This window comes from Marmota monax, unplaced genomic scaffold, assembly GCF_021218885.2.
Source record: "Marmota monax isolate L192 unplaced genomic scaffold, Marmota_monax_Labrador192_F-V1.1 WCK01_AAM20220418_F8-fsc00008, whole genome shotgun sequence".
In the NCBI taxonomy this organism is placed as follows: domain Eukaryota; kingdom Metazoa; phylum Chordata; class Mammalia; order Rodentia; family Sciuridae; genus Marmota; species Marmota monax.
This window is the reverse complement of record NW_026694432.1, coordinates 28,238,399-28,265,768: the sequence shown is the minus strand read 5'-3', so window position 1 is coordinate 28,265,768 and position 27,370 is coordinate 28,238,399. Positions and strand designations below refer to the sequence as shown.

Here is a 27,370-nt window from a genome sequence, read left to right as displayed (position 1 = left end):
AGAGCCAAGATCAGTTTGAACATCTGCAACTTTATTCCAGAGCAGAAATAAGTCATTTTCTAACAATAAATATAAAAAAAATAATAAATTAAGGTTTCAAAAAATATCCAACAAAACAAGGTCATTAACACTGACAATGTGGGAATGTCGTCTAGAGGGCGGGAGACGGGGTGGACGGGCGGCCGGCAGGAACCTCCTGCAGCATGGGCGCCCGCCGCGTCCACCAGGCCCGCTCTGCCCCCAGCCCTGCAGGGCCCCTGCCACACGCGCACTCTCTCCGTGAAGTACAAAATATAGATTTAAAAAACCTCAACACAACCAAGCGTCCCGAAAGGGCCCAGGAGAGCAAGAGATTGGCCTGTTAGGGCTGAGGACAGGGCCTGGGGTCTGCAGAAGGCCCGAGGGACGGAGCACCACTGTGGCTCTCACCCAGCCAAGTTCAAGGTCTGCCCTTGTACAGAGAGGGGAGGGAGGCGGCCACCTGTTCACGTGGCCAGGGCTGACCCCCATCTCCCAAGGTGGCTTCTACCAGGTGGGAGGAGGCAAAGTGGGGGTCAGTTTGGAATGTCCCTCGTGGATGTCCGAGGTCTCGGTGGGGCTTGCCCGGGGGCATGCTGGGAACTTGATGGTGCCTGCTAAGTGCTGGGCCGTGTCCCTCACTGGGGACGAGGCTGCAGCCAGCATCCCCGAGGGTCTCATCAGTTCAGGGCAGGATGTCCTCCATGACCCCCCAGCAGAGTCCTCAGGGGGGCATCAATAAGAACAACTAGAAATAAATAAGGTCCCTGGTGGTCAACTGCAGAGCCGGCAGGGGGGCCATTTGGATCCTTCAAGTACTCTCGGCCGAGGGTGCACCAGGCCGCGGCTCAGATGGGGATCCCCACGGCGTTCACCTGGTCCTTGAGTCCCAGTAGGCTGTAGGCAATGCGTTTCTGGTGGCCAGGCAGCCGCACCCCGATCCTCTTAATGTCTCTGCGGGCAGGCGGGGAGAGGGAGAGGGAGAGTTAGGGGCCAGAGCTGCGGAGGGAGGTGGACGGGGCAGGGAGGGTAGGGGAAACAAGGAGGAGAACCAGGGGACCTGTGGGCGACAGAGTTCCCGTCAGGGAGGCCCGAGGAGATCCTGAGAGGATCTAAGATGGCCTATCATCATCAAAGTTAGGAAAATGACTGAAGTGCCCACTCTGCGTGTTTTTAATCTAATCAAACTTCACAATTATCTCTGAGGTAGGTGCTCGTTTTAGCTCCCTATTGCCGATTTAGGAATTGAAGCTCAGAGAAGTGGAGTGACTTGCCCAAGGTCACACAGCTCTCTAGTGATAAAGAGCTGGGTATTAACCAGTGGGGAGCCGAGGCCCCTTCTCCAGGTGGCAGGAGGCCACTGCCAGGTGACTGGTTTCCAGGGACCCTCGAAGGCCATTGCACAAAGCCCTCCTCCGCTCAAGGTCTCTTCCTATCTGTCCATCGCCTCATTTCAAGTTCCCCGCAGGCAGCTGAGGAAGGGCTCAGGATATACTTGCTGAAGGACCATCAGCATTAAAGCTCTGACGGGCAGAGTGACCATGTCGCCTGAGGCCGGTGTCTTCCCTGGTGAGCACCCTGATTCCCTCCCCTGTGAAAGGGGATGGCAGTGCCCGATGGCAGGCGGGAGACCCCAGGGACAGCAGAGGGCGCAGCTTCAGTGCCAGGTGGGAAGCTGTTCCCAGGAGTGCCGGCCTCCCCTCCCACCCGAGAGAGGTGCAGGCTCCTGCCTCTCCCCGGTCACGCCCGCCGTCCCCTTGTAAAACCACTTAGGCTCCCAGCAACCCGCAACAGGACGTTTATTGCCAACTTTGGGAGTTTTCTCCCCTGCTCTCCTCACCCGCCAGCCCAAACCCATGAAAACACCCAGGTTTTTACAGCCGTCTCTTGGCTGTAAAGGAAGCTAATTATATGGTGCAAGCTCCTATTTGCAATTCCGGAGACATGACTTTCCCACAGGCTCCCCTCTGAGAAGTGCTGAGCAGGGAAGGGCAGACCCAGGTGAGGGAGGTGGCTGCTCATGCTGCAGCAAGAAAGCCAGAAGTTAGATTTTAAGGACAACTTCCAAACCTACCACCTGAATGACACTTTAAACCTACATAGCTAGGAGCACTTTCCCACCCCTAGAGGTGTTATAGTGTGGATGCTGGAAAAGCACTTATTGAGAACACCTGGGGAGGTGGCATCCCCAGAAAAGTCAGGATCCTGGGTAGCTAAAGTGCTGAAGTCTGCATGTGGGTCCCAGACGACACTCAATCTAAGAACCACCAGAATCTGTGAGCTCCTAGACACGTACGGAGGCTGGCACTGCCCCTCCAGGGGTCCTGGCACATGCCAGGTCCTCAGGGAGGACCTGCTGAGCACAGAATGAGCAGATGAGTGCTTTTTGTGAGGATGGAGTCACTGCCCAGCCCATCTCGGGCTCCTCTCCTCCATCAGAGCAGCGCAGGCTCATCTCCCGGGGGCTGAGTGGTCTCTGACCCCATTTGGGAGGCAGAAGCCCCGGGTGGGTCTGTCCTGGGTCTTTACATGTAAAAAGGGAGGGTCAGCAAGCCTCTCCTGAGAGCAGCCCAGCCCCTCCTCCTTCCTTTCCTAACCGCGAACAGAGCAAAGCACTGGGACCAGCTAGTGACCCACGGCAGACGCCCCGAGCCTGTCCTGCCAGCGGGGGTCCCCGATGCTGGGCAGCCCTCCACCAGCTTCCTGAACGGAGCAAGGTGACACCTCGCTGGGCCACCTCCTGCCAACTCTGGCCAGGAAACTCCCAGGACACCTACCCAATGCACATCTATGGCATGTGGCTCTGAGTCTAGGAGGGGGACACGAGGAATGGCCCCCGGCGCCTGCAAGTCACTCAACCACTCTCCCTGTGCTGTTCCTCCTGCAGAGCCTGTCCCGGGGCTGTGGCCTGTGGCCCGGCCACACACAGGGCACTGCTCACTGTCGCCTTGACATTGGGCAGGACCTGCTGTCAGGCTGGGCAATTTGGGGGCGTGTATGACACCCACCTGTCCCATCACTCCTCGTCTAGCCAGACACTCGGGCAGGAGCGAGCAGCAGGCCCCAGGGAGGGGCCGAGGGAGCAGAGAGGCGGGGGCCAGGGACAGGAAGCCAAAGCGCGAGCCCACCAGGCCAGGGCCCCGTGCCCCTGCCACCAGCTCCCGTGAGGTCTACGCCGTGGACACAACACACTGCAGATTTGTAAAATTGTGTTGAGATCCCCATCTCCTTGGGGAGTCTGTGCGGCTGTGAGTCCCGCGGGCCCAGTACCCCGGCAGGCTGGCGGGAGGACGGGGTGCCGGCTGAGTCCCTGCTTTATCCAGGTCCTTGCAAACCACACACACACGTGAGCACACGGCCTCTGTCCATCCCAGAGAGCCCTGTCCCTGCTCGTGGGAAAGGAATTGGCCAGGAGCACCCCAGGCTATTTCGGGACGTTTCTAAGAACATGTGTTTCCTGTAAGGACTTCTCGCCCTCCGCTCTGGTCACCAGGAGAGAAGCTGTGCTGTCCTCCAGGGGGACCCCTGGAGGGGCCAAGGGGCCTGGCCCAGGTTCCCAGGGAGGAGAGAGCTCGGGAACCTGGGTATTTATTTGACCATGGTCTACAGGCAGAAAGCCAGGGAGACGTGGACAAGGAGACCCCAGCTAAGCCCTCACTAGGTGCTGGGCATGTCCACCCACCTCAGACCCATGCAGGCCCCACAGCAGGAAATGGCCACCCAGGTCAAAGTGGACTTAATAGGATCAAGGTGATTAGGAAGAGGGAGAGATGGGACTTGAACCCAGGGGTGACCACAGAGCCCAAGTATGTGCCTGCCCTTGGCTGGCAGTGAGAGAGACCCAGGGACCTGTGTCTCCTTCCCATGTCTCTGCACCTCCCTCTGGTTAGCTCTGTCCCTGCCTGATTCCCACTGCAGGACGTCCCCCTGGGGCAGGACACAGCCAGCAGGCTGGAAGCCCCACTGAGCAGCTTCCAGAAGCCCTAGAGAATATTCATGCAGAGACCCAAGTCCCAGGACTTCTGTGATCCAGAACTGTGGGAGGCCAGGTCATCCCCTCCAAGTGGTTCCCAAAACCTCCCGGGCCAGGGTCTGTTCTTGATGAGACCTTGGACGCTGCACAATCAGAGCTGTTGGGAGCCACTACTATTTTTAGAGGCACAGAAGGCTAAGAGCATAATGTCCTCTCCCTGCGGGGACCGGAAGAGGTGGCCCTGCCAAGGCTGTGCTGGGAAGTCATGGTGCTGGAGTGCAGGGGGCAGGAGAGTCCGGAGGGGCAGCCAGACAGAGGGCAGACCCAGGACTGGCAAGCCGCTGCGGGGCTGAGAGCCACCACATGGGGACAGTGCCCGGGAGCCGCTGGCAGGAACTTTCTCTTGCACCTGTCTCTTCTGTCTGGCGGAGACGTGGAGAGGCCCTACTGCCTCGTCCTAGTAAGGACTGGGTCCAACGGCTCCATCCCAGAGCTGGCCTGCAGTCAGCCCGCGCTGGTGGCTATGCTATTGTGACATTAACTGTTATTTTCCCTTTCTGGAGAAAGAGGCAGGAAGGGTGGGCGTGGAGGGTGGACCCCAGAACCAGCGGCAGCCAGCCTGTTCTGCGCTTCCTGCCCAGCCCCTCCCCCCCAGGGAGAGACGGAAGCAGCAAGGGAGGCGGGCGGGAGGGTGAGGATGTGGGTAGGGTGTCCGGGCAGCCTCCAGGAGGGAGGCGGGGCCGTGGGTGCTACTCACTCGCTGGTCATCTGTACCACCTTCTCGATGGCATTGTAGCCAGCTGCCATGAAGTGCTCTGTGTACTGCTGCATCTTGATGGACTCCAGCCACTCGGACACCGTGCGGAAGGGCACCCCCTCTGAGCCGCTGGTGCTGGGCAGACGGATGGACACCCTGGAAGGGGAACCGCCCGCGTGCAGGTGAGAGGCTGCAGCACCCAGCCTGTCCCAGGCCCCAGCCCTGCTGCCCCCTAATCTGGGCAGCTCACACAGCTGCCTGAGCAGGTTTCCTCATCTGGGCAGGAGGGAAGCCCAGCCAGTCTGGGTTCTAGGAGACGGTGGCACATCGGTAGCGGTCGGTCCACAGCTGTCTCTACTGTGGTGCCCCTGATCCTACCAACAAGACCACCATCAGGAGCCCCAAATCACAGATCGTAAGGGGCAGAGATTCAGGGTCCTGGAGTCACAACCCCAGCCTGGCCACTTGCCAGCCACAAAAGATATTTAATCGCTGTCTCAGTTTCCTCATCTACACAAAGGGGATCATTACAGGACCCTGTCCCCAGGAGGTGAAGCATGCTGGGCGCTGAGGGGTGCACACGGCATCAAGGAGGCTGGTACTCACCAGAGACAACCCCGTCTAGCCCAAGGGAAGCCCAAGCGTACCTCCTGAGCCCTCCTTGCTGCCCCTGACTCCCCCCAGCTGCCCACTACACCCAAGTGGCTCAGGAGTCCCCAGGAGTGAAGTTGGGGGTCACCACGGGCAAAGGGCATGGGACTCACCGGGGGTCGAAGTCAGCCAGGGTCTTGAGGGAGTCAGGGGCGCGGATGAGCTTGTCGAGGATGCTGACAATGTCGGCGAACTTGGGGCGCCGGGCACGGTCCTGCTGCCAGCACTGCATCATGAGCTGATAGATGGCTGAGGGGCAATCCATGGGTGTGGGCAGCCGGAAGCCATCGTTGATGGCTTTCATCACCTGGGTGGCAAACGAGGGTCAGGGTGGCCATGGCAGGAAGCCACCGCAGCCTGGGGCACAGACCCCCTGCCCCCGTCCCCGGCACAGAGATAGGAAGGGACGGGCCAGGCAGAGGGGCTGGCTCCTGGAGGAAGGAACCGCAGATCCGGCTCCCCAGCAAGGTCCCGTAGGGCAGCCACACTGTGGCCTCTGCGGCCCAGCCTCCCTCTGGACTTCCCTTGGCGGGGGTGCTGCTCCTCATCATGCCTGGGTCAGAAACCAGGCACCGGGACACACACACACGCAAACACACGTGCACCCTCTCACACACACACACGTGTGCACACACCCCCACTTCCTGCTTCCTCGGCTCTGTACCCACTGGACTGTAGGCAGGGACCAGGGCCTGGCGCCCAGCATGAGCCCTGGCACAGCCCCAGCCTCCCTCCTCTGCCTGGGCCCTAGGATTTGGGAACATCCAGAGGGTTGGGGTCCATTCAGCCTGGGAAGGGCCCCCACCTCGTGGTTGGACAGCTCCCAGTAGGGCCGCTCGCCGTAGGCCATGACCTCCCACATGACAATGCCGTAGCTCCACACGTCGCTGGCCGAGGTGAACTTGCGGTAGGAGATGGCCTCAGGGGCCGTCCACCGGATCGGGATCTTGCCGCCCTGCAGAGGACAGGCCCAGTCACCGCTGTCCCTCTGGCCAGGCCTCTGGGGCAGCATGAAGGCTGCTTCACCCCCGCCCCCCCAGCCCCCACAGTGACGGCCCCTCTCCCAGCTCACACTGGTGGTGTAGGTGGCCTCGGGGTCGTCCTCCAGCACGCGGGACAGGCCGAAGTCGGACACCTTGCAGACCAGGTTGCTGTTGACCAGGATGTTGCGGGCGGCCAGGTCGCGGTGGACGTAGTTCATGTTGGCCAGGTACTTCATGCCCGATGCGATGCCCCGCAGCATGCCCACCAGCTGCAGCACGCTGAACTCGCCGTCCTTCTCCTGCCCAGGCACAGGCCCTCAGCTCCCATGTGGCCCTGAGCCACCAGGGCACCCCCCGCACCCCGGCTCAGCATCCTCGCCCGCCACTGCCCACGTCCTTACCCGGAGGAACTTGTCAAGGGCCCCGTTCTCCATGTACTCCGTGATGATCATCATGGGTTTGTCTGCGGGGTGTGGGCACAGGGGTGAGAGGCAGGTAGGCCAGATGTGTGGGCCAGGTGGGCACGGCTAGGGTCAGGTGGCCCTGAGGCAGTCCCTCTGCCCCCACCCTGTGTCAGGCCCCTAGGGTCCCCCAAGTCTCACATTTAGAGACCACGCCCTCCAGACGGATGATGTTGTGGTGGCTGAACTGGCCCATGATGCTGGCCTCGCTCAGGAAGTCCACGCGCTGCTTCTCTGTGTAGCCTGCCTTCAGGGTCTTGATGGCCACGGGCACCTCTTTCTTCCCCGAGGACGCCTTCAGGGTCCCCTTGTACACCTCCCCAAACTCTCCTGTGGGTGGGCAAGGTAGGGGACCTCCTGGTCAGCCTGGGCGCCAAATGGCCCCACCCGAATCACCCATTGCCCGCCTCCCCTGGTGACAGGTGTGCCAGCTGACCTGCTCCGATCACCTTCTGCCGGGTGACACAGGACGGGTGGATCTCGGTGGTGAACTTGAGCACAGCCTGATTGGGGTCTTCATATGTGTGAGGGTCCACGTACGTCTTCAGGGGCTTCAGCTGTTCTGGAAGGGGAGAGAAGGGGCGGGGTCACAGAACGCCCGGGAGGCCAAGTCCCTAAAGGAGAAGGGAGAAGCCACGTGACCAGGGACCTGGGGGACAGGCCTTCTGGAAGAGGCCTGAGAGCTGCCGGATGATGCCTCTGTGCCCACCCAGAGCCCTGGGACGTTCTGGCTGCCCTCAGCTCTGCACAGAGCTGAGGGGGTGTCCTGGGGAGGGGACAGGCCGGCACGGGGTGGGCTGCATCTCACCTGACTTGGAGAAGTAGACGTCCTCTGAGGACTGGCGAGCGCGCAGACTCCTCCTCCTGAAAGAACCCACAGGGACCCAGATACACAAGGTCAGAGAGGCCTGCCCGGGCCGGGGGAGCCCCCTGCGGGCACTGGGCGTGGGGAACCGGAGGAAATGAGCCAGTCGGGACTCACACTTTGGGATCCACGCCCCATAATGGCCCCATAAGTGGCCATAACAAGGGCTTCTCTCATCAGGGCTGCCAGGCCTCCTGCAGGGCGGCTACCCACCATGTCCTGAGCCCCTGTGGTGCCAGGCACCTGCCTGGCGTGTCTGGCTCGGCACACCTTCACGTCACCCAGGAGCTGGGGACTGCAAGGCACTGGACTAGATTAGCCTCAGCCCCACTCCTCAGAGGAGGAAACTGAGGTTCCTGCCCTGAATCCTCCCCCAGCCTTCGGGGACCTGGGTGTGGGCTCTGACCAACCTGCGGTGGATGAAGAAGCCGATTCCTGCCAGCACCAGAAGCAAGAAGACGCCAACAGCCACACCGCTGATCACTGCCATGTTGCTAGAACCTTCTGTGGCTGCAGGAAAGACCAGCTGATGACAGGGGGCCCCCCCACCCAAATCATGCAAACTCCCCTGCTGCACCCAAGACCACCGCAGGCACCTAGGACACCCGGGGTCTCTATGTGCTGGCCGCAAGAGTAATCCTGAGGCCCTTGAGGACATGTTCTTCCCTCCCATGGACAGCCAGCTCGGGGCCTCCCCGGGGCCTCATGGCAGGGACTCCCCTGCATGGGGACTCAGCTCTGGCTCCGTCCGTGGTGCACAATCTGAACTCAGGTCTCCAACGCCAGAGCCCACAGCCTGAATGCACCTCCCTGGTCCTCTACGCCCCAACCTCAATTTTGCCCTCTCCCACCGGGAGACAGCCCATGCAGGGCTGTCCCAGGCTCCAGCTGACCAGGAGACACGAGTTTCTCGCCTCTTGGATCCACCCCCACCCCATGTCCCGATGGCTCGGTTTCAGAGCCTTAGTCTGGCATGTGCCTGGGGCCCCCGACTCACACAGCGTCTGGAACTCATGCACCTTGCTACCAGCACCCTGGCCCTCCTGCGTCAGCGCCTGCACCTGGACCAGGTAGATGGTGTCAGGAACCAGGTCATCCAGGGTCACAGAGAAGCCCTCAGTGCGGCGCACGTTGTAGCTGTTGGAGTCCCCCTGTGGGTGGCAGGGAGCAGGCAATGAGGCCACTGCAGGACCTCTGCTCAGCACCCCGAGACACCGTCCAGCCGGCTGATCCTGGAGGCCTTCCCTCCCTGACCGCTGCTTCCAGGATCTAGAGCACGTCTACACATCTCTGCTGAGCCGCCCTGGGAGACCCCAGACCTGCTTCCCAGCTGCAGAGGGGAGTCCCTCCAGATGGTGTGGGTGTGGACATCTACGTGACCAGCCCACCCCGTCCTAGCGCGGACCCTCAGTGGGTTACCTTCTTGCGGTAGGTGACCTCGTACTTCCACACTCGGCTCTGCTGTGGCGGGGGGATGCTCCAGGTGACGCTGAGTGACGTGGTGCTGCGGCCCTCCAGCCTCACCTTGGGGGGCTCTGGGCAGGCAGAGAGTGGGGAAGGGTGTGAGGAGCCACCGGGGGACAGGGGACAGAGAACCAGCGGGCCCAGGACCAGGTGCCCCCAAAGCCCAGGCTCCCAGACCCCCAGGCCCCACCCCAGGGGCTGGCACAGAAGTGCCCTCTGAGTATTTAGTACACAAATAATAAAAATTAAATAATTGTTGTGAACCAAGCTCTGCTCTAAGACTCTTAAAGATAATAGTTTGTTCAATCTTTTCAATCGTCATTATCATACCCAATTCACACATGAGAAAACTGAGGCCCAGAGAGGCTAAGTAACTTGCCCACGGTCACAGAGCTTGGAAGTGGCTCCAGAGACAGTGTTTTCAACTTCTTGTTCTGCTGCCTATCTCTGGAACGCAGCTGAGCCCTGGGTGGCTGTCCTCTGCCACCTGGGCAGGCTCCCCCAGGGCACAGCCACCACCCCTGGGACTCACCTGTCTGGTTGATGCTGACACTGGCCGTGCGGAAGCTGCGGCTGGTCACAAGGTCCGAGACACCATTGCGGGCCTCGACGGCAAAGGTGTAGTTCATGTGGGGCTCCAGGTCGCTGACCGTCACACTGGTCCGCGTCAGCGCGTGGGGGGGCTCTGAGTAGCGCACGCTGGCCTCGCAGGGCCCGCACTGGCCGGTCTCTGGCCAGCACTGTTCACAGGTGACACTGTAGACAATGTCGTCGCGGCCCCCGCTGTCCTGGGGTGGTGTCCACCGCAGCTCCACGTTGGCGCCCATGCCCACGGCTGTGAGGTAGTGGGGGGCGGAGGGCGGGCCTGCGGAGGGGGCAGCTGACATCAGCCCCGGTCATCCCGGCCCGCCCGCCCTCCCCGGCCGGCAGAAGGACTCACGTGTGCAGGGCATGGACAGCGGGTCCTCGGGCGCCCGGAAGTAGCCCTCCTCACACTCGCAGGAGCTGGCACCTTCGGGGGACGGCAGCGTGTGTGCCGGGCACGGCAAGCAGGGTCTCTCGGAGGCTTCGGGCTTGAAGAATCCCGGTGAACAGGCTGATGGCACAGGGACAGAGGGCACAAGGACATCAGCCGGAGGTGTCCCTCCCCATGGGTCCCCCTCCACCCCTCCTCCGTGGACCTGTTTTCTCAAAATGTCTTTGGATGAGAAGAAATGTGCCAGCACCCGGCGCAGGGGACACTAGCAGGATCCTGGCCTGTGTCCCCAAACCTTGGCACAGTCCCCACCAACTCAGGAGGTGCCACACCCTGTGCTGGCATCCAAGGTCCATGGAGGCGCCCTAAGAACCCTGCCACGTGCTGGCTCAGCACCTCGCAGCACACTGCCCGCCCGCCTCGTCACCCCTGATAGGCACAACCAGACGGTCACCGCCCGCCGGCCACCAGGCAGCTCCGAGCTGACCAGGGAAGCAACTGCATCCGCTTCTCTATCGTGTCAGTTGACGGACCGTGACCCCCACCCCCCTGACCAGCCGGCCTCCACGGCTCAGGATGCCACTCCTCAGGGGCTCCCCTGACCCAGGGCCCGGCCACCTTGCCCGTTCCGGGGCGGCCCACCAGGAAGCAGGGAGGCCAGCCCCTCGCGTTTCCCTGGACCTGTTTCCAGGGCCGAGTCATTTCCACCGCTCACAGGGCAGCCAGGAAGCAGCTCTTCCTCCCCCAGTGGCGCCTCCATCCTGGCCCAGCTGGCCGGGGGCTCCTGCACCTGATCGAGGGCTTCTTCCTCCCACTGCCCTCTCCTGTCCCTGCCCCAAGCCCCCTCCTGACCCCACAGGCAGGAAGCAGCTCAGACACAGCCCACCTATGGGGTGGGGTCGCCCGGAGACCTCCCCCCACACCCCTACAATACCACCCTTCGCCTATCCGCAGACACCTCCACCCTAGGTGCCACGCCTATCCAGCGCTCCCAGAGGCCTGACCCCAGGCTGAGCATGGACCTGGGATGAAAACAAAGCCCGTCCCCCAGCTCTGGGAGCATGTGACGATGTCCATAATAAAGAGGTGAGCTAATGGGACAGAGAAGGGAAATGACCTAGGTCAGGAATCTGAGGAATCTCAGAGGGGACACTCCAGCTAGGGTTTAGAGGCTGCATAGGAGTCCGCAGCACAGAGATACTGTGGGAGGGAGTTAGGTTGTGAAAGGACATGCCCAATAGAGAAGGTGCGAGCAGCTCTGTGGACACAAATGGAATGAGCAGCAGGCTACAGAGCACTCAAGAGTGACCCTGAATGCTGGGCCAAGAAGTGGGGAAATGGAAGCCACTGGAGGGCTGATGTTGGAAGTGATTGACAGTCGATCTGTGCTGTCAGGAAAAATTCTTGGACAGAGGCTCCCTAAGATCTGGGGCAGCCAGGCCTGTAATGGCCTAAGGACAACCCTTCCAGGGAAGCCAGTGTCAAGCGTCCTGGCCTGCTTGAGGTGACGCGCTCTTGGCTATCACGTGCGAAGCCCTGGGTTCAATTCCCAGTACTGCAGAAAAGAAATGGGGCGACTTGGCCTACAGGCACCTCTGAGCATCCCAGGCAGCTCGCCCTTGGGCTGCAGAATGGGGCCGCGCCCCCTTTGCACGTGTGAGCAGAGACAGGCAGGGGAACAGAGGCAGGGGGCAGAAGCTCTGTAAGTTCTTAGACTGTGACTTCCAAGTCCAACCGGAACTGGGCTGCACCCAGCCCTTGGCCATCCCTTGAGGCAGCCCAGCCACAGCCACCTTGGCCTGGGGACCACACGAACAGCCTCTCCTATCCCCTCTGCCTAAGCACAGGCTGAGAGTTTGGGCACCAGGGGGCTGGGGACACGCAGCCGGGCCATGGAGGCCCAGAAACGATGCCTGATCTCTGCAAAGCTGGGAACCCCCAGGACAGTGAGCATTCATGAATCGCCCACTGTGTGCAGGGTCTGGGCCAAGCACCTCACGTCCATCAGTCCTCACAATACACCTGTTACCATGGCCACCAACACGCACCCCATTCTTCAGGTGAGAAAAGTGCTGCTCAGAGGCAGAACAACTTGCCCAAGGTCTCCAAGCTACCAAGATACGAAATCCAAATGTAAACCCAGGATGCCTGGCTTTGACCTCTCTCCTCCCCGCCTCCCTGCCCAGGAACGCCTCCACTTGGAGTTAAGAGAAATCAACACCAATTTGAGCAATTGTGGTATAAAGGTGAATTAAGAATTGTAATGCACAAATAAAGAAAGAAAGAAAAAATAAATAAAACATTTAGCTCAGGAAAAAAAAGAGAAAAGAAAAAAAAATCAACACTTTGCAATAAGCCCAAAGAGAGAGGAGTCGAGCCCTGACCTGCTTTGACAGCCAGAAAAATCAAGGACTCATTTCAGATCCCCTCCAACTGGGCACATCTGCGTGTGGAAGAGCATAGACTCCCTGCTGGGGGGCTGGGGGGTTAGCTAATGTGGCCTCCCAAATGTCTTTCAAAATCTCCTGTTGGATTTAAGAAATCCATGTATACTTTCCATCCTCCCCACCACATATAAATAGCTCTCTTTTCTGCCAAATCTTCCAAGTTTAAAAAATGAGACTCCCAGAAGCTAAGCTGTCTCTATCCTGGGGTTGCAACTCCCACAAATGCCCTGACTTGTCCACTGAGGCACCTGCCTTCCAGGTAAGTGCTGGCCCTTGGTCCAGGTCCAGCAGAGTAGAGGCCTGGGGCAGCATGTCCAGCCCCTGGAACCACAGTCACCCCTTCCCAGCCCTGGATCACCTGCCAGCGAGTGCACCACAAGCCCCATGGCTCAGGGTCAGTTCCACCCAGGGCCCCAGACACCTGCAAGCCCCCACCTGCCCCCACTGGCCACCCTGTGCTCTCAAGCCCCTCACCGGAGGCCAAGAGGAGGAAGTGGGGGAAGAGATGGGTTCCATTCCCTGGCTCCAGAGCCTGGGGGTGGCCTGCCTGCTGCCGGCAGGAAAGAGGGAATTTGGAGAGATTTCCGCTGCGGATGTGCCAGATAATGCAGTGGAGAGGCGGCGGCGTCAACGGGGCATGTGCTTGCCTGATGAGAATGTGCTGCCCCTCCTCCAACCCCGAAAGACCGGGATCTCCCCAGGCTTGTCAGGAGTTTGCCAGTGCTTGGGGGGTCCCAGAGTAGAACACCGGTGAGCCTCCAACCTGGCATCCTGGGCAGGCGAATGGGGAGAGAATCACACCACCCACCGTTCCTTGGGCGACCAACAAACTCCTATGCACCCTTCAATACCCAGCTTCAGCTTCCCTACACCGCCTCCCAGACTGCCCCACTGCTGGCCCCCGTAGGCCCCATCAGGGCATCTGTTACTCAATCTCATGTTTACCAAACAGAAAGGAGCGTGTCCTAGGAGCCTGGCACAGAGCTGGGTGCTGGGATACGTGACGACACAGATAAACATCTTTCGTTTCCAGGGGAATTCACAGCCTGGCTTTCGCGTGTCATTTGAAATCATTTCTGCACATATTAGGATCCTCTTTGAGACTGGCAGACCCCCACCCCGCCCTCCCGGGAGCAGGAAGGGAGCGTGATTTAGAGTCTGGCACAGGCCGGATCTCAGCCAGGGTCTCTTGGATGGCGTGATGGAGACGTGAGTGAATGAATCAAGGGCAAAACCTACCGCTGCAGCTGAGCATGTGCTCTGGGGCCACGGAGGTGAGCAGTGTCTCAACACCCAGGGGACCCCCGGGGGGCATATGCTTGGACGCCCACCTGCCTGGCACAAGAGCCTGGCTTTGGCACACCCTGGCACACCTGTGTGGAGCGTCTCTGGCCCCAGTTGCCTGGCAGGCCCCGGCCACTCCGAGCAGGGGAACTGGGGCACAGCGGCTGCACCTAGGGCTGTACCCCAGTTTTTCCAGTTCCTGATGCCCGCCCCTCAGGTGGCAGCGTGGGGTGACTCAGGGACAGCCACCCTCTGCATGACGCAAGCCCAGCCCCCAGTAGAACCCCTCCCCCCAAGCCTGGCCACCTCCTAGGCCTCAGGTGGCAAGGTCCTGGGGTTAAGAGGTCACAGTGGCAATTCGCCTAGGGCTAGTCACCTTCCCACGCCAGGCCCAGTGAGTGACCACGGGCACCACCTCAGGCCAAGGATGTGGAGCCTGGACTTTGTCTCTACGCCCTGATGGCAGTAAATTGGTGACCTGTGAGTTATTGACCCAGCAAACGGGGGGACTGATAACTTCAGGCCCTGCTGTTCCTGCAGAGGGGGTCTGTCCCCAGGGCCCCGTTGCTGCCAGCACCCTGCCCCTGTCACACACACCCGGGGAGCTATCTGTGGCACATTCCTCCTCCCCCTACTCAGCCTCTTATCTCCTGTTTGCCCTCCTGCCTCCTTCCGCTCTGGGGACCCACTCACCTCCGGGGAAGGAGGGAGGGGCGGGCCTGCCCGGTGGAGCTGCCAGCACCCAGGCTCCCCACAGTGTGAGCCGAGGGAGGGACGGCTGCCAGGACACCAAGGTCAGAGCCACATGGGGTGGGGTGGGGGCTGCCTCTGCAGGCCATAGAAATAAGGCCTGCGGCCCTCCCCAGGGCGGGGACAAGCCTGGGAGCCCCCAGGCACGGATCGGCCAGGTCCCCACAAGCAAGGGTCCTGCAAACAGCTGGGCCAGGGTCCAAGGCCACCCTGCCTAAGGACCAGCTGCACCAGAGCTGTCCCCTTCACGGTGGACTCTGGGCTAGGCCTGGGCCACTCAGGATGCCAGTGCTGGACCCCCCTCCTGACCACACACAGTGAGTCGTACAGTCCTCAGCTCAGACTGAGCCACAGCTCAAAGCCACAAGGGCTGGCTCTGATCTCCAGGGGCCAAGTCCCTTCTCAGCTCCTGGCCCATCTACTCATTTTATAAATGGGGAGAACGAGGCCCAGAGGGGACTTGCCAAGGCCACGCTGCTGTGGGTGGAAGGACACACACCAGGGAAGACCGGGGATGGTGCACTGCCCTCCTTAGGCTGGGTCCCTGTTTCCTCTCTGGGCCTCAGTTTCCTCACCTGTAAAATGGGGCTAAAGTCCTCACCCTCTCAGGATTGTTTTGAGGAATGAAGGAAATCTTGCTTGTGAAATGTTAAGCATGATGTGAGGAATGGGGTGTCCCTACAAGCTCAGAGACAGTAAAACTGGAATCAGAAGGAGACATCCCCAAGGGCTGGCCTCCCAGCTGCTGGACTGAACCTTTGGCCACGGCTGCTGGCCACCTGCTCACCTGGCTGGCGATCTCCCCAGGCTGAGGCGCCAGCCGGGGCCCCACCAGTGATGCCCGCACAGGAAGCCCAGGGGGATGGCGGCCAGCCGAGTGACTGCACTGTCCCCTGGGCAGGGCGGGGGGGGGGGGGCGGCTGGAGGGAAGTGGCTCATTCCTGACATAGCTGTTGGAGCTGGCTGGGCAGTGTGCCCATCTGTCCGTAAGAGGCACCTGGGAGGTGCCTCCCACTGGCTACTGCCCACTTAACACTTTCCAGGATCCTCTCGGCTTCCTGGGGAGAGGCCAAGTGACCTGGACAAGGTGCCAGGTGGCCTTGGCACACCATGCCCCCCCCCCCATATTATCTCGGCCCAGACCCTGCACACAGTGGGCTTGTTTATCCTCAACAGAAGCCCCAGGGGGAGAATCTGGGCCACGGGCCCACAAAGGGTCAAGCAGAGGGGAGACCCCGCCTCCTCCACTTCCCCTTCCAAGCCCCCAGTCCCGTGCACCAGGACTGTCCAGGGGCCAGGAGCTGAATCAGGGATTCCAAAGGAACTGCCCATTTCCCACCCCACTTCCTGACCCTCCTGCAGCCTGGCTGCCAGGATTCAAATCCTGAGGCAGCCACCTCCTAGCTCTGTGACTCCAGGCGGGCCTCTTGGCCTCTCTGAGCCTCAGGCTGCTCATCCATTTGATGGGAGGGAGAACAGCACCTCTGCACAGAGAGGAGGTGCAGAGAAAGGGCTCAGAAAGCACTTGTCTCTGGTGGTCACCATCCCTGTTTCCGGCGCCACGGTCAGGCAGCTGCTTTAAGTGTGGAGCCAGGCTGGGGATTCCCAGCCACAGGGGAACCGATTTGGGCAGGGATCACAAGGAGGAAGAACCACAGCAATAGGTGGCTGGCAACTGGGGAGGGTCCCTCCAACTAAGTGAAATGTCCTTCTAGGGAACTGGCCCTCCCAACCAGGGGCCTGCTCAGCTCTTCACACACAAGGCCTGCCAGGACCCTGATCCCCACCTCCAGAGAAGGGGAGGCGCCTGGAGAGACCCCCCCCCACCCTTCCACTTATCTCTGCGGGGCCTGAATCACAGGCCTGTGGAAAGTTTTCAGCTGCCCCTCACCCCCACCCCCGCATTCTTGTGCGAGGATGTCATGTGGGAGGAGCCTGCGCCCAACGGGTGCCCCCCCCACCTCACAGTCATTGTCTGGAGCTGAGAGTGAGCATTTGAGGTCACCTAAACAGGGGCCGCCTGGGGAAGGGGGCCGTCAGCAGAGGGGAGCTGGGAGGACAAGGGGGAGATGAGAAGGGCCGAAGCAGAGACCGCACACACCACACGCAAATGACTCCTAGGAACTTCTCACCCAGGACTTTCCAGGCTGGGTTAAGCAAGATTCTGAGGTTTGGCCTTGAGGAGTATGTGGACCCTCTCAGGAAGGGCTCTGAGGTCCCCCAACACTTCAGCTGCTTTCATGGGTGCAAGTTCCATGCTAGAAACCAAGCATCCACTCTTCGCGTGATGTTGAAGTCTTTCTTCTAACTCATGGGAAACTCAAGGCAGGAGCTGAGACGAGGTTTACCGGAGGTACTAGCGGGGATGTGCGGGGACGAAGCTGATTTCTCAACACCTAGCTTATCTCAGTGAGAGAGAAGGATGAGTGGGCCTTGCAAAGGTCACCCGCATTCCTCAAATGCCCTGCCCCACAGCTACTTCCAGAAGGCGTCATCCATTGAAAGTTCACCTGGGTGTAGATTTCCGCTGTCACAGGCCTGGCCCTGCCAAGCCGTAGCCTCCCTGAGCTCACTGATGCACAAGCCCAGTTCCCAGAATCTGAATTAACTGGTCCCTTTTCTAGGCTCATCTGTGTTTGTGGCCTGGGCAGGATCAGGTGAGAAGGGCAGACCCTGTGTCCCCCTCCACTGTTCCTTCCACACAAGCCTGCGTCAAAAACTCCTCAGGTGAGTCTAATGCAAACCCTGGGTCCAATTCAATTACCTCTAATTATCAAAGAGGAGTCTGAGGCCCAGAGAGGTTAAGTGACTTGCCTAAAGGACACACAGGGAATAACCGACAGAAGTGAACTAATTCCTGGGACTATTTCACAGGGCTGATGCAGAGCAGATACTCAGGAACTATTCGTGGGAACAGCCAAGAATAACAGCTATGCTTAAAAGTATGTGTCAGGCACTGACCTAAGCACTTTATGAGTATTAAGTCATTTGATTATCATAACCACCCTACAAGAGAGATACTAGAATCATCTCCATTTTACATAGGACGAAACCCAGGCACAGACAGGTTAAGCAAACAGCCTGAAGTCACACAAGCTAAACTGAAAGCTGGGATTTGAAGCTAGACTTTCTTTCTCTAGGATCCTTTCTCGATTCATTCATTCTTTTTTTTTGGGGGGGGTACTGGCGGGGGTGTGGGTGGATTGAATTCAGGGGCCACTGAGCCCCATCCCCAGCCCTATTTTGTATTTTATTTAGAGACAGGGCCTCACTGAGTTGCTTAACACCTCACTTTTTGCTGAGGCTGGCTTTGAACTTTTGATCCTCCCGTCTCAGCCTCCCAAGCCGCTGGGATTCCAGGCCTATGCCACCGCGCCTGGCTTCAATTCATTCATTCTTGATCGTTAAGTTAGCCTAACCATAAATAAGGAAACTGCTGTACACAAAGGCCGTCCAAGTTCCACAAGAGAACCCCCGCACGTCCCCCTCCCCTGACACCAGGACCACCACTCACCCTGACAGGCGTCCTCCACCTTCTCATAGCCCTCCTGGCACAGGCACTGCCCAATGGGCACCAGCCACTCTCCATCCACCGCGCAGTGCATGCGGGGCTCTTCGCCCCCTGGCGGCACCACAGCGTGGTCCACGCAGGTGCCGGCCACGGTGGCCAGGGAGGGTGCCTCGGAACCTGCGATGGTCTCGGGGAAGCGAGCCAGGCCCTGCAGCAGCTCGGGACACTTCTTGTAGTAGACGCGGACAGACAGCAGAGCCACGCAGGCACCGATGTCCTGGAAGGCCAGGTAGAAGCCCTTGCGTCTGAGCGGCCCCACGGAGCGCTCCTCCACGTTCAGCTTCACGTTGCGCGCCTCGAAGTCGCTGCTGACCGTGATCTCATCGGGCGCGATGGTGTCGATCTTGGTGAACTGGCGCTTCTGGAAGTTGGTGCCGTAGTCCACGTCTGACTCGGCGTAGTAGAGGTTGAAGGTCTCCTTGCAGGAGCTGGCGCCACCGGGGAAGCTGTTGCAGTCACGCACCGTGAACTTGAGCTCGATGAAGATGCGCTCCGCCTCGCCGCGGTACACCCAGTTGGTGCGTAGCCAGTTGTCCTGGTCGCCGGCCACCACATTGCACACGGAGTACATGTAGATGGGCTTGTCGTCCATTATGCTCTGCATCAGGTCCCACTGTGAGGGGTCAACAGGTCAGTGTGGGTGGCACCAGCGGGAAACTGAGGCCCAGGTGGCAGAGCAGGGTGGGGGAGGTGTTATTGTGGCCTGGAGAGCAGCACCCAGGAGCCCTCCGGCCAGGATCTCACCCTTGGCCTTTCTGACCCTAATGTCAGGGTGCTGAACCTGAGATCATGAGCCCAGGGTGAAATATGGGGCTCTGTGTGACTTCAGGCAGGTCACTTAAGCTCTCTGAGACTCAATGTCCCCATCTATATAATGGGGTGCAAGACCCCAAAACTCACAGGGCTGCTGTGAGGATAAATGACAGAATGTCTACAAAATGCCCAACACGGCACTTGGCGTGGTAGCCTTCATTGCCTGATCACTGCTATTTGTCACTGGTCACTGGTGGTGGGGGGGGGGGTCCATGTGTGTGAGTGGCAGGGAGAGGGTGGGATCAGGCAGTGGGTGAGCTCCCTCAACCTGATCTCAGCCCTGGAACAGATCAACATGCATTCCTCCCTCCTCAGAACAGAGCGCAGCCTTTTCCAGGAAGACCTCCCAGGCTGGGCCAAGCCCCTCTCTCTGGTTCCTACAGTCTCCATGTCTCCTTTGTCATAGCACCTGGCACACAGTGATGCCCACCCTAGCTCCAAGCTATACTCTGAGCTCCTTGGAGCAGGGACTGCATCTAATTCATCTCTATCCCCAGGGCCTCTGTGGCACAGAGCAGGTGCTCAGGGAGTGACTGAGTGAGTAAATGAATAAAAGCAGAGCGGACGAGAACAGAGGCCGGGCCAGCACTGGGTGGCACTGGCCAAGGCCCCGAGGCCCTTAGGCTGTTTCCCATTCTGTTAGGACTGGGCTGGCTTAGAGGCTCTGCCTCCCGGCTGGACACTCCAGGACCCTAGAAATCCACTCAGAGCTACACCCCAGGGCCAGGCAGGGGGACCCACCGCCAGGGGCTTCCCTAGAGCCGGCCCTGCCCGGGAGCACCTCCCGGGAGCTCCTTGCTGGAGCTATGCCTGGGACAGTTACCCAGGTCACAGATGAAACCAGCTGTAGGAACTGTGCCAAGGAGCCCCCTGAATCCCCCTGCCCACTCAGGGCACCAGGACAAATTCAGCAGGAATCCACTGTACAGAGGAGGAAACGGGGTCCCTCAAGACAGCACCAGCATCTGCCCCAAGATGACAGGGTAGCCGGGCACAGCAGCACACATCTGTAATCCCACTAGCTCGGGAGGCTGAGAGAGGAGGATCACTGAGCCAGCCTCAGCAACAGCAAGGTGCTAAGCAACTTTGCGAGACCTTGTCTCTAATAAAAATTCAAAATTTGGCTGGGGATGTGGTTCAGTGGCTGAGTGCACCTGAGTTAAATCCCTGGTACCCAAAAAAAAAATCACAGGAAAGTTCACAAGCAAAACTGGGGAAGGGACCCTAGCCTCTGGGCCATCAATCTTGGTCAAAGAGGGGCAGCAGAGAGGCAGGACAGGCAGAAGGCAAATTGCTCCCTGTCCCTGGAGTTGTGGGGAGCCCTCCTCCTTCACCCCTCACCTCCTCATCTGCGATCTTCAAGATGGGGGAGTTGTCAACTCTTTCCCTCCCCAGAGGCAGATGGAGGAAGCCAAACATTCCCTCAGGTCATCAGCCCTTCTGGGGCATCCAAGGGTCCTGCTCTGCTAGCCCCTCGGCATCTCCCCAGAGCCCCCACCTCCCGGCCCTGCCCTACCTTCCCACCCCAGCCAGCCTTGAGCTGTCGGATGCAAGAAGCAACACGAGCTTGAAGCCTGGCCCAGCAGCTGAGTCCAGCCAGGCCCCATCCTCCCTGATCCCAGGGACCCAGAGCCCAGCTCTCACACCGGGCCCAGCCCCGCTGGCTTACTTACCCCTTTGCCATAGGGATGTGTGAGCCAGCCAAGTTCTCCTTTTGCTGCCTCAAAATCCAACAGGACAACTGCAGGAGAGAGGGGAGGGAGCCGTGAGCACAGGGGCGTCTCCAGGGGAGAGAAAGACCATGGCAGAAAAGGGGAGAGGCCTCCCAGGAACCCAAAGGGGCCTTGACCTGAGAAGGGACAGGGCTGTGGAGGTCACACAGCAGGCCAGGGTCAGGACTGGGCCTCCTCTCTCCCAGGCCAGGGCTGCAAGCCCTGCTGTCCTCTCAGGCAGACAGGGACTCAACCCAGCTGGAGAGCAGCAGCTGGGCAGAGCCAGGGGTGGGCAGGGGTATTAAGTAACACCCGGCCAGCCCCTCTGCTTCCTTGAACAAGGCCCCCAGGCAGCACTTCACACACGTGGGCCTTGGGGACACTGGTGTCTGCTTCTATGACATCCTCCAGCATAAAATTCCCAGACCCAGCCCAGGCCACACAGCACACAGCACACACAAGCCCACATGCATGAACACACGTGTCTCCTGGCGCCCCAAGAGAGCACTGTTAACAGGTGGAAACTGCTCTGGGGGAGGGGAGGGGCTGGAAATGGATCTTCCCACCACAAAAGCCACAGTGCAGGCGGGGTAAAGCCCTGAACCCACAGGGGCCTCTAGGAGGGGCCCCAAGGTACACACAGCTGCTGAGGTCCCCGCCCTGGGAAAGTTGCTCCTGTTGCCACGGCGAGGAGTGCCAGAAGGAGAACCCTGGTGGGGGACTTCCAGGCCCAGAGGGACCAGGTGCCAGGGCCAGGCAGAGGGACCCACTGCCAGGGGCTTCCCTAGAGCCGGCCCTGCCCGGGAGCACCTCCCGGGAGCACCCCCTGGTTCTGCGCCAGAGTCAGTGGCTGAAGCCAAGACCCAAGTCACTGTCCCTTCTCTATTTCTAAATAAAGTCCAGGTAGTGTCACCAAGGGCCACCCTCAATAGAGGGCAAGGAGATTGGGGAAACTGAGGCTTAGAACCTATACAAGTGCCATGTACTGGAAGGTAAGGCCTAAGGTGGAAGGGAAGGGACCAAGGACACTTGCAGCGGGGAATCCTGAGGATCTGGCCTCCTCCAGCCCTGAGCCTGGGAGACCAGGCAGGCTGCAAGCCAGGTCACCTGTTTGGAAAGATGAGAGGTGAGTTGAACGCCTGGAGACCCTGAGGGCAGCTGAAAACCTCTTCCTTGGGCTGGGAGTAGCTTAGCAGTAAAGCACAGTGCAAGGCCCTGGGTTCTATCCCCAGAGGTAATGAAAGGATAACAATATAAAATTAAAAAGGCCACCAGGCATTGTGAGTGCACCTTGTAATTCCAGCCACTCAGGAGGCTGAGGCAGGAGGATGGCAAGTTTGAGCCAAGCCTGGGGAACTTAGTAAGATCCTGTCTCAAATTTTTGAAAAAAAAGAAGCTGAGGATATAGCTCAGTGGTAAAGCACCCCTGGATTCAATCCCCAATACCACAAAAAGTAATGATGTTATAATAAATAAATAGCAAGCCCTCCTCTGAGGTTAGCCTGCCCCCTCTGTCCTGCAGGCTGGAAGCTTGGTATGAGGCCCTGACACCCTGACCGCTGACCTTGTTCAAATCTCTCTAGGAAGGGTCCAGCAGTCCAGACAGGGAAGAGGAAATCCATGTGGCACCAAGCCCCATGGCACAGGCGGGGGCAGGGGGAGGGACAGGGATGTGTTCAGACATGTCCAGGGCCCAGGTTTGGAAAGTCAGTGACTCCACTAGCAAGTGGAATGTCCTAGCTATACATGAAGGAATCTGGGGGCTCCTGACTCCAACTGGGTAGGTAGGAAGACAAGGTGGGTGCTCCTGGGGCACACACACACACACACACACACACTCAGTGGGCAGGAACCTGCAGTCTGCACCCAGGGAGTGAGATCATGGCTCTGAAGGGTTAACCTGGCACAGAAGCCCCGCCCCTTCCAACCTGGGTCGGGCTCTAGAAGTATCTCAGGGATCAATCTGAGAAGAAAAGAAGCCTTCACCAGGAAGGAGCCTCCCCAGAGGCTTCCAGCCCCAGCCCCCTCCCAGGAAATTCCCTAGAACCAACCACCAGGAACAAGGGGAGCCCAGCCCATAGTTTGGAGCTGGCTGGGTTCCCTGAGCTCCCCCAGGCCATGAGCTGGGCTTCTAGTGGGGAGTCTAGGAGCTCTTTAGCCCCCGAGAGTTTCACTGAGAGGTTGGCCCAGTTGGGGCCTTACCCATTTATCCTCTATCCCCCCACTAACACCCCCGGAAGAACCGCCTTCCTCTACCTGAAGTTCCTCTGTCAATGCCACCCTGGGTCTATATTGCTTTACTTATTTTCCTACAAATGCAGTACTTAACACCCACTCCCCCATTGCCCTCTCCCTGCTCACCCCTAAAGCCAAGAAAGCAGGAGGCTAGGGTCCTGGAAGAAAAATAGGGAGGGAGTCAAAGGGTAGACAAAGAGCAGACAGGGCCCCAACAGAATTAAGAAGCCCAGGACTCCCCAGGCCCTAGGCATTGCTTGGCCCCCTTCCTATGGGCAACACTCCAGGTCAACAACCCTGGCCACCAGGATCCTGGGTTATGCTAGCTTTCCAGCAAAATCCACCAAGAGCAAGGTGAGAGATTCTTGCCCAGGTGCTGGGGTCTGACCCTCTGTGCAGAGGGCCCTGGTTGGCAAGCATCAGGCTTCCCTCAGTTTCCCCATCTGTAAAGGAGGGTTAACTCAATGGATGTGGAAGAGAGGACCTAGCAGGCTCCACCTGGGCCTCCAAATGCAAGGGTGGGGGCAAGAAAGAAAGAGAATCAGAGCAGCATGGGTGGACAGGCCCGGGGGGCCTCCTAGCTCTCTCCAAACCTCCCCAGGGCAGACACAGTGCATCCAGCGTGAATCCCAAATAAATGAATCCAGGGCTGGGGACCCAGCTTAATGGTAGAGCGCTTGCCTCACATGCACAAGGCCCTGGGTCCAATCCCCAGCACCAAAAAGAAAAAAAAGAAAGGAAACCAAAACCAGCAGCTGCCAGCTGGGTGTTGACCCCCCCCCCCGCTCCATCCCACATAGGCACAGCACCCCAGGAAGCTGCTCTCAGTCCCCCACCCCACAGTATGCTGTCCTTTCCCCTCCATCTTATGTGGGGTGGTAATGGGGCTCTGGGCTAGTGGCATAGGCAGGGAGAGACACATACAGAGGCAGAGGGCAAGGAAGGGAGTTCCAAGCTCCCCCAGGGGTGGCTGGGGGTTGGGGCCCAAAACAACAGTTTAATCCCCCCACCCGCTGGCAGCCTGGAGAGAGGCCGGTACTGATTCCAGCTGTCTCTCCCCTTCCCTCCAACCACAGTCCCCCTGGAAGGGGGAGGATCACAAGAGAGGGCGTATTGAGGGTCGCAGAAATCCCTGCCAAGCACTCCGCTAGAGCTCTGAGCTGCGACCAGAGTTCATGTCTGCCCTAGGGACTGGAACGGGATGTGACCCCCAAACACCCAACCACCGGCCCCCTAGAGCGCTGCTCGGTCCTCTTTATCCTCCCAACGTGGAAGAGCAGAACCTCCAGTTTGGAGGAGGAGCGACCGCAGGGCTCAAGGCAACTTCTCACCGGCCCAGGATTTCCTCCCGGGCTTCCCCTGGTGGAGCCTGTGGGAGCCGCGCTCAGCCTTGGCAGGCGAGGAAAACTTGTTTTCTCTGCTGGGAACGGCAGCCGATGGCGGCTGGGTGGACAGGAAGGCCCTCGGTCAAGGGCAGGAGCCCCCATCCTTTCAGCGACCCTAGCTGAGAGGCAACGCCCCCATCCACACACCTGCCCCGCCCAGGACAAAGTCTGCGGCCCCTCACCCAGCGCGGCTCACAAACGCTGGGGCGGAGGTGGGTGATTCAATCCCCCACCCCCGTGAGTCCAGGTTCCCTGGTGGCTCTGGGGTGACGGCTCCACACCTTGGGAGACCGCGCCCCCACCTGCCGCATTTCCTCGTTCTGAGTCACCCCTTACTCAGAACACTTGACTTTGGGACTTCCTGTCTTCTCTCCCAGCTCCCCTGACCTGTCCTGGAGTTCGGAGTGCGGTTTGGGAAAGGAGAGAAGGGCGTGCGTGGTAAGGAGTGACCCCAGCCTCTCCCCGGGCTCACTGCTGGGACTGGAGGCAAAATGGAGCATACAGAAAATCTCAAGAAGCAGGACCTACGGCTAGGGCCCCCCGGCCCCTGGAGGAGCCCCCTCCCCCCAAACCGGGCCTCCACAGATGCCCTCTCTGCAAAATCGGGACAAGTGACTTAAGTGAATTCAAGCCACTAAGAAGTTGATCCCACGGAAAGGCTCCCTAGACACCCGCTTCTCCATGGGACCCCCGCGCCCCCCCGCCGGGACGCGTTCCTGAAGCCGGTTGCAACCGCGTGGCCCGCACTGGCACTGCGTCCCTTTCTCCGAGGCCTCCAAGTCCCGCGCGCCGGAGCAGAAACCCCTTAGTCTCCATAGCCCCTATAATCCCGGTGAGGAGCCCCAGGCTCGTCCCGATCGCAGCTCGCGCGCCCTCCGGACGCCAGCGCGCCGAGACTGGGCAGCACCTGGTCGGTTTCCAAAGTTGTGCGCATTAGAGTACGCGCGGCTCCAGGAGGAGCAGGGGTCTAGGGGTCCCGGCGCCGGGCAGGGTCCGGCCTCACACGCTCACCTTCCTTGCCCTGAGCCGCCGCGGCCACCAACGCGCAGCCCCACAGCAGGGCGAGGCAGGCGCCGACTGTCCTGCGCTCCATGCTGCGCTCCTCGCTCCGGGACAGATCCCCGGCGCCCGGCTCCCGCACGCCCGCACGCGCGTACGCAGGCCTCGGAGTCCGGCTAGCGCCCGCCCGCTCACCCGCCGGTGCGCAACTTCTGCCCCTCCTGCCCTGAGTCCTTAATGGAAGTTGGGTGAGAACCCGCTCCTGTTCATTCATGCCCCGCGCTGACGTCACCCAAGCCACGCCCCCAGGAATGTCTTTAAAGGGGCCGGGCTGGCATCCCGAGGGGAGGGAGGGAAAGTCCAGAGGGGTTTGGGTAAGACTTTGGGGCCCTCTGGACTCACCGGCGCCCCCCAGGCGCTCCAGTGTTTGCGTGTCTCAAAGCATCAGCGCCCCCATGCGCTAGTCCCCAGGGATCTCGGAATCCAGGATGTTCGGCCCAAACGTGCGCTGAGCCATCCCCGCTCGTCCTTTGCCTTTTGTGACTGAACTCAACGTTGGCCTCAGTCTAGGCAGAAATGGGCCGGATGTCCAAGAAGTAGTTGCCTCCTTAGCATCAGTCCTGGGAGAGGAGGCCTGAAATAAACCGGATGCCTTCTATCTTGGGACCTCTAAAGGGTGCACCAGACCCTGGAAGGACAAGGAGAGTTCCTTTGTTCAGGAGCCTCTATGCTTACTGGGATCTAGGAGCAACCCTCTTCGGGGAACAGGTCAGACATGCCCTGATTTAATTCTCATCTAGGAAGCAGCCATCATTGTCCACACTTTTTTAGAAGAGGAAAACTCAGGCTACAGAGTTTGTACCCCATGCCCGAAGACTACATAACTCACAGGTAGTAGAAGCAAAGTTTGGATTTGGTGGCCTCCCCTTTAACCCCTGCTGCACTCTGGGAGGGTGGCTGAGCTTAACACCCTTCATTCCCTGACCCTGGCATGATAAAGTTGGTGTGTTCTGACACTTTGGAGGACACCTGCCTCCTGCCTGTCCCTTCCAGGGGCCTCTCCTCAAAGGTCCCTCAGACGTGAGTTCACAACCTCCCCTCTTGATGGAAGTGGCTGAGGAACAAATGGGAAATGTCCTCTCAACTGACTGCCCAGCCAGTGGCCACCCACCCAGCCGCCCCCAGATGCCTATTGCCTTGTCACCATTTGGCCAGTGTGAAAGGAACAGCTGCAGCTGGTCTGGTTTCCCAAGCTGCCCTCTGCTCGCCTCCTCTCTGACCCCAGCCTCTCCTCAACTCCCATGGACCAACAGCCATGCTGGGCTACTCAGGTACCCAGGTCCTCCTGCCAGATGTGGACAGCTTGGTCTTGGCCTCTGCCCTTGCAAAGCGGGTCTGGACATCTCCCCTGGAGGGGGAGAGGAAGGGTTAATTACAGGTGTTGGGATTAATTAAAGCCTTTGATCAAGATGATGAGAGGGGAGCCTTGGGCTTCCGAGAGTGTGTGTGTGAGTGTCCATGAGAGGAGCGATTGTGTTTGAGTGTGGATGTGTATAGGTGTAAGTACTGATATGTGTGTGTGTGTGTGTAGACGTGTTGGTGTGTATGCATTTGTAAGCGTAGACGCAAGTGTTGATTTATAAGTGTGTGTGAGAGTATGTGGTCATGAGAGGAAATGTATGTGTGTGTGAGTGTGTAAAGTTGTGTTTGACTGCGGGTGTGCATGTGGATATGGGTGCTGATGTACGTATCGTGTGAGAGGGTTTGTTCTAAATGTGTTGTGTGAGTGTGTCATGCACACAATGATTGAGTACTCAGGCTTGGAAAGGCTATCTCTGCTCTCTGAGCCTCAGTCTGCTCTTTGGGAAGCCTATCTGGGAGAGTGACTGTGAAGATCAGATAAGGTCATGTGTGTAAGCCACACAGGCGGGATGTCAGAAAGCGCCAGTTCAATCTCAGCCGTCATTACTGATACATGTGGTTCAGCAAAAGGAAGTCCCATCTGGAGAGGGTGGTTCATGCGATG

General features: G+C 59.4%; 1 protein-coding gene and 2 long non-coding RNA genes across 4 annotated transcripts; 2 read left to right on the top strand and 1 right to left on the bottom strand.

The window, feature by feature from the left end:
- Positions 1 to 10: 10 nt before the first annotated feature.
- On the bottom strand, positions 11 to 25,565 carry Epha2 (EPH receptor A2). Of its 2 annotated transcripts, XM_046468583.2 has the most exons (17): positions 25,357 to 25,565; positions 20,687 to 20,754; positions 18,144 to 18,813; positions 10,113 to 10,268; positions 9,705 to 10,037; positions 9,128 to 9,243; positions 8,706 to 8,859; positions 8,119 to 8,218; positions 7,652 to 7,707; positions 7,280 to 7,405; positions 6,985 to 7,173; positions 6,784 to 6,845; positions 6,472 to 6,681; positions 6,205 to 6,354; positions 5,513 to 5,706; positions 4,749 to 4,904; positions 11 to 972 (listed from the first exon to the last, which is right to left on the bottom strand). In XM_046468583.2, exons 1-17 carry the CDS (start codon positions 25,436 to 25,438, stop codon positions 867 to 869), a joined length of 2,928 nt encoding a protein of 975 aa, XP_046324539.1. In that variant the 5' UTR covers positions 25,439 to 25,565; the 3' UTR covers positions 11 to 866. The 2 variants fall into 2 exon arrangements, with proteins under 2 accessions (XP_046324539.1, XP_046324540.1); XM_046468584.2 differs by lacking the exons at positions 11 to 972; positions 4,749 to 4,904 and adding an exon at positions 4,927 to 5,122.
- On the top strand, positions 6,479 to 9,439 carry LOC124109796 (uncharacterized). Its single transcript, XR_006857093.2, has 2 exons — positions 6,479 to 6,609; positions 6,690 to 9,439. It is a non-coding gene; the product is annotated as an uncharacterized LOC124109796 (long non-coding RNA).
- LOC124109795 (uncharacterized) lies at positions 25,566 to 26,817 on the top strand. The gene is made up of 2 exons (XR_009224382.1): positions 25,566 to 26,235; positions 26,398 to 26,817. It is a non-coding gene; the product is annotated as an uncharacterized LOC124109795 (long non-coding RNA).
- The last annotated feature ends 553 nt before the right edge of the window (positions 26,818 to 27,370 follow it).

Excerpts from the sequence above, each read along its gene's own strand:
- Epha2 (XM_046468583.2), bottom strand. The coding sequence starts at position 25,438 with ATGGAGCGCAGGACAGTCGGCGCCTGCCTCGCCCTGCTGTGGGGCTGC. Across the intron at positions 10,269-18,143 it reads GGTGGAGGACGCCTGTCAGG|CCTGTTCACCGGGATTCTTC; the intron begins GTGAGTGGTGGT and ends CTGTGCCATCAG. Across the intron at positions 7,406-7,651 it reads CGTCTACTTCTCCAAGTCAG|AACAGCTGAAGCCCCTGAAG; the intron begins GTGAGATGCAGC and ends CTCCCCTTCCAG.